This window comes from Eimeria mitis, genomic scaffold (assembly GCF_000499745.2).
Source record: "Eimeria mitis Houghton genomic scaffold, Emh_scaff1630, whole genome shotgun sequence".
Lineage (NCBI taxonomy): Eukaryota > Apicomplexa > Conoidasida > Eucoccidiorida > Eimeriidae > Eimeria > Eimeria mitis.
Genome location: NW_013569945.1, coordinates 8,283 through 10,775, shown reverse-complemented (window position 1 = coordinate 10,775; position 2,493 = coordinate 8,283). Strand labels below are relative to the sequence as shown.

At 50.1% G+C, this 2,493-nt stretch overlaps 1 protein-coding gene across 1 annotated transcript in view; it reads right to left on the bottom strand.

Annotated features, from left to right (window-relative positions):
• Positions 1-21: 21 nt before the first annotated feature.
• EMH_0040830 (uncharacterized protein) overlaps positions 22-2,493 on the bottom strand; it is a gene marked incomplete at both ends in the record, with an annotated part of 5,571 nt that continues 3,099 nt past the window's right edge. Inside the window, 5 exons of the mRNA XM_013495555.1 lie at positions 22-84; positions 275-582; positions 935-1,486; positions 1,964-2,007; positions 2,455-2,493. Coding sequence (XP_013351009.1) covers positions 22-84; positions 275-582; positions 935-1,486; positions 1,964-2,007; positions 2,455-2,493 — 1,006 coding nt within the window. The remainder of the gene's footprint in view (positions 85-274; positions 583-934; positions 1,487-1,963; positions 2,008-2,454) is intronic.

The following is a 2,493-nucleotide window of genomic DNA, read 5'->3' as shown; positions in this document are numbered from 1 at the left end:
CTGCTGCTGCTGCTGCTGCTGCTACTGCTGCTGCTGCTGCTGCTGCTGCTGCTGCTGCTGCTGCTGCTGCGGGTTTTGTATTACCTGCTGCTCCAGTAGCATTGTGTGAGTAGCAGCAAATAACAAAGACAACGAAGACAGCATAAATAAATAAAATAAAAAAAACAGAAGGAAGATGAATATCGTAGTTTATATCGACAGCAGCAGGAGACAGCAGCTGCTGCAGCTGATGGCCTCGAGACGTAGAAGCACCAGTACGCAGCACAACTGCAACAGCAAACCCACTCTCTCCTGCTGCTGCTGCTGCTGCTGCTGCTGCTGCTCCTGCTGCTGCTCCTGCACCTGCTGCTGCTGCTGCTGCTCCTGCTGCTGCTGCTGATGTGGATGATGATGATGATGATGGGGATGCTGATGGTTCTTCTGCTGCTGCTGCTCCTGTTGCTGCTCCTGCTGCTCCTGCTGCTGCTGCTGCTGCTGCTGCTGCTGCTGCTGCTGCTGCTGCTGCTGCTGCTGGCAGAGACTCAGATAGCGGTGAAGGGAGAAGCGGCGAGCTCGGCTCCGTCACGGATATAATTCTGCTGCCTGCAACACACACCATATCAACACTAAACCCTAAACCCTAAACCCTAAACCCTAAACCCTAAACCCTAATTCTCAAGGCATGCATTGTCTGACTGAGTTGCCGGCAAGAAACCCCCAAGAGGCAGATGTGCACGCGCTTTGCTCTGTATCCACTAGCTATCTAGCTAGCTAGCTAGCTAGATAGGTAGCTAGCTAGATAGATAGATAGATAGATAGACTATAGATAGACAGATAGATAGATAGACAGCTAGCTAACTAGCTAGCTAGCCAGATAGCTACTCAGCTAGCTAGCCAGCTAGCTAGCTAGCTAGCTAGCTAGCTAGCTGCCCCGAAGGAGACAGAAGGCCCCCACCTGCATGGATGAGGCTGTTGGGGTATTGAGCTGCGAGCCTTGCAGCGCCTGTCTGCTCCCCCCAAGGAGACAAATGTTCATCTGTCTCCGTTTCTGTCTCTGTCTCCGTTTCTGTCTCCGTTTCTGTCTCTGTCTCTGTCTCTGTTTCTGTTTCTGTCTCCTCCTCTGTATCTGTCTCCTCTTCTGTCTCCCGAGGCCCCTCTGTCTCCTTCTCTGTCTCTTTATCTTTCTCTTTCTCTTTCTCTGTCTCCTTCTCTATCCCCTTCTCTCTCTCTGTCTCCTTATCTGTCCCCTTCTCTTTATCTGTCTCCTTTTCTTTATCTGTCTCCTTTTCTCTCTCTGTCTCCTTATCTGTCTCCTTTTCTGTCTTCTTTTCTTTATCTGTCTCCTTTTTTATTTCAAGCGAAGCAAAAAAGGAGACAGTCTCCGCGGGTACTTTCTCTACGGGTGCTGCCTCCCCGGTGAAGTCTGCCTGGTCCACCACAGCTGAGCCCCCCACCACCAACACGTCAGCAGCACACGTCGTACCCTGCTGCAGCAGCACCACGTCACCTGCAGCACCAGCACCAGCAGCACCAGCAGCAGCAGCAGCAGCAGCAGCAGCAGCAGTAGGAGTAGTAGTAGTAGTAGTAGCATCAGCAGCAGCAGCAGTAGTAGCAGTAGTAGCAGCAGCAGCAGCAGCAGTAGGAGTAGTAGCAGCAGCAGCAGCAGCAGCAGTAGTAGAAGCAGCAGTAGCATGAGCAGCAGCAACGGGGCTCGGTGGATATCTAGCTAGCTGCGTAACTACCTACCTAATAGCTAGCTGGCTAGCTACCCTCATTATTATCTAGCTAGCTGGCTAGCTAGCTAGCTAAGTATATAGCTAGCTAGCTAGCTAGCTAAATATATAGCTAGCTAGCTAGCTAGCCTGGCTAGCTGGGAGTCAGCTAGCTAGCTAGCTGACTCAGTGTAAGCACAGCAGCAATCCAGGTGTATATATGCAGCATATATAGGGTTTAGGGTTTAGGGTTTAGGGTTTAGGGTTTGTACCGGGTACGAGTGTATAAGCAGGTAGAGAGACGATGCGTTTGTTTCTGATAGTGAGAACATCAGCAGCATCTATCTGCTGCAGCAGCGCATGCAGCTGCTTGCTGCTGCTGGCCCCCAGCAGCCCCCGGTGCAGCACACCCCACAGCCCCAGCAGCAACCACAAAGAACAAGAGATATAGCTTCGCCAGTATAGAGAGTTTATAAATAAAAACAACTGCAGCAGGTTCACTACACTCAGAGCCTCGCTGCATGCATGCATACATACACATAAACCCTAAACCCTAAACCCTAAACCCTAAACCCTAAACCCTTTTTTTTTGGCCTCATACGCCGTCTTGCAGCTTTATACAGAACGTAAACCCTAAACACTAAACACTAAACACTAAACCCTAAACCCTAAACACTAAACCCTAGAGGACAAATACTACACCATAAACCCTAAACATAAACCCTAAACCCTAAACCCTAAACCCTAAACCCTAAACCCTTACCCCTTGAGATAAGAAAGGAGGTTTTTCTTTTCTATGGGG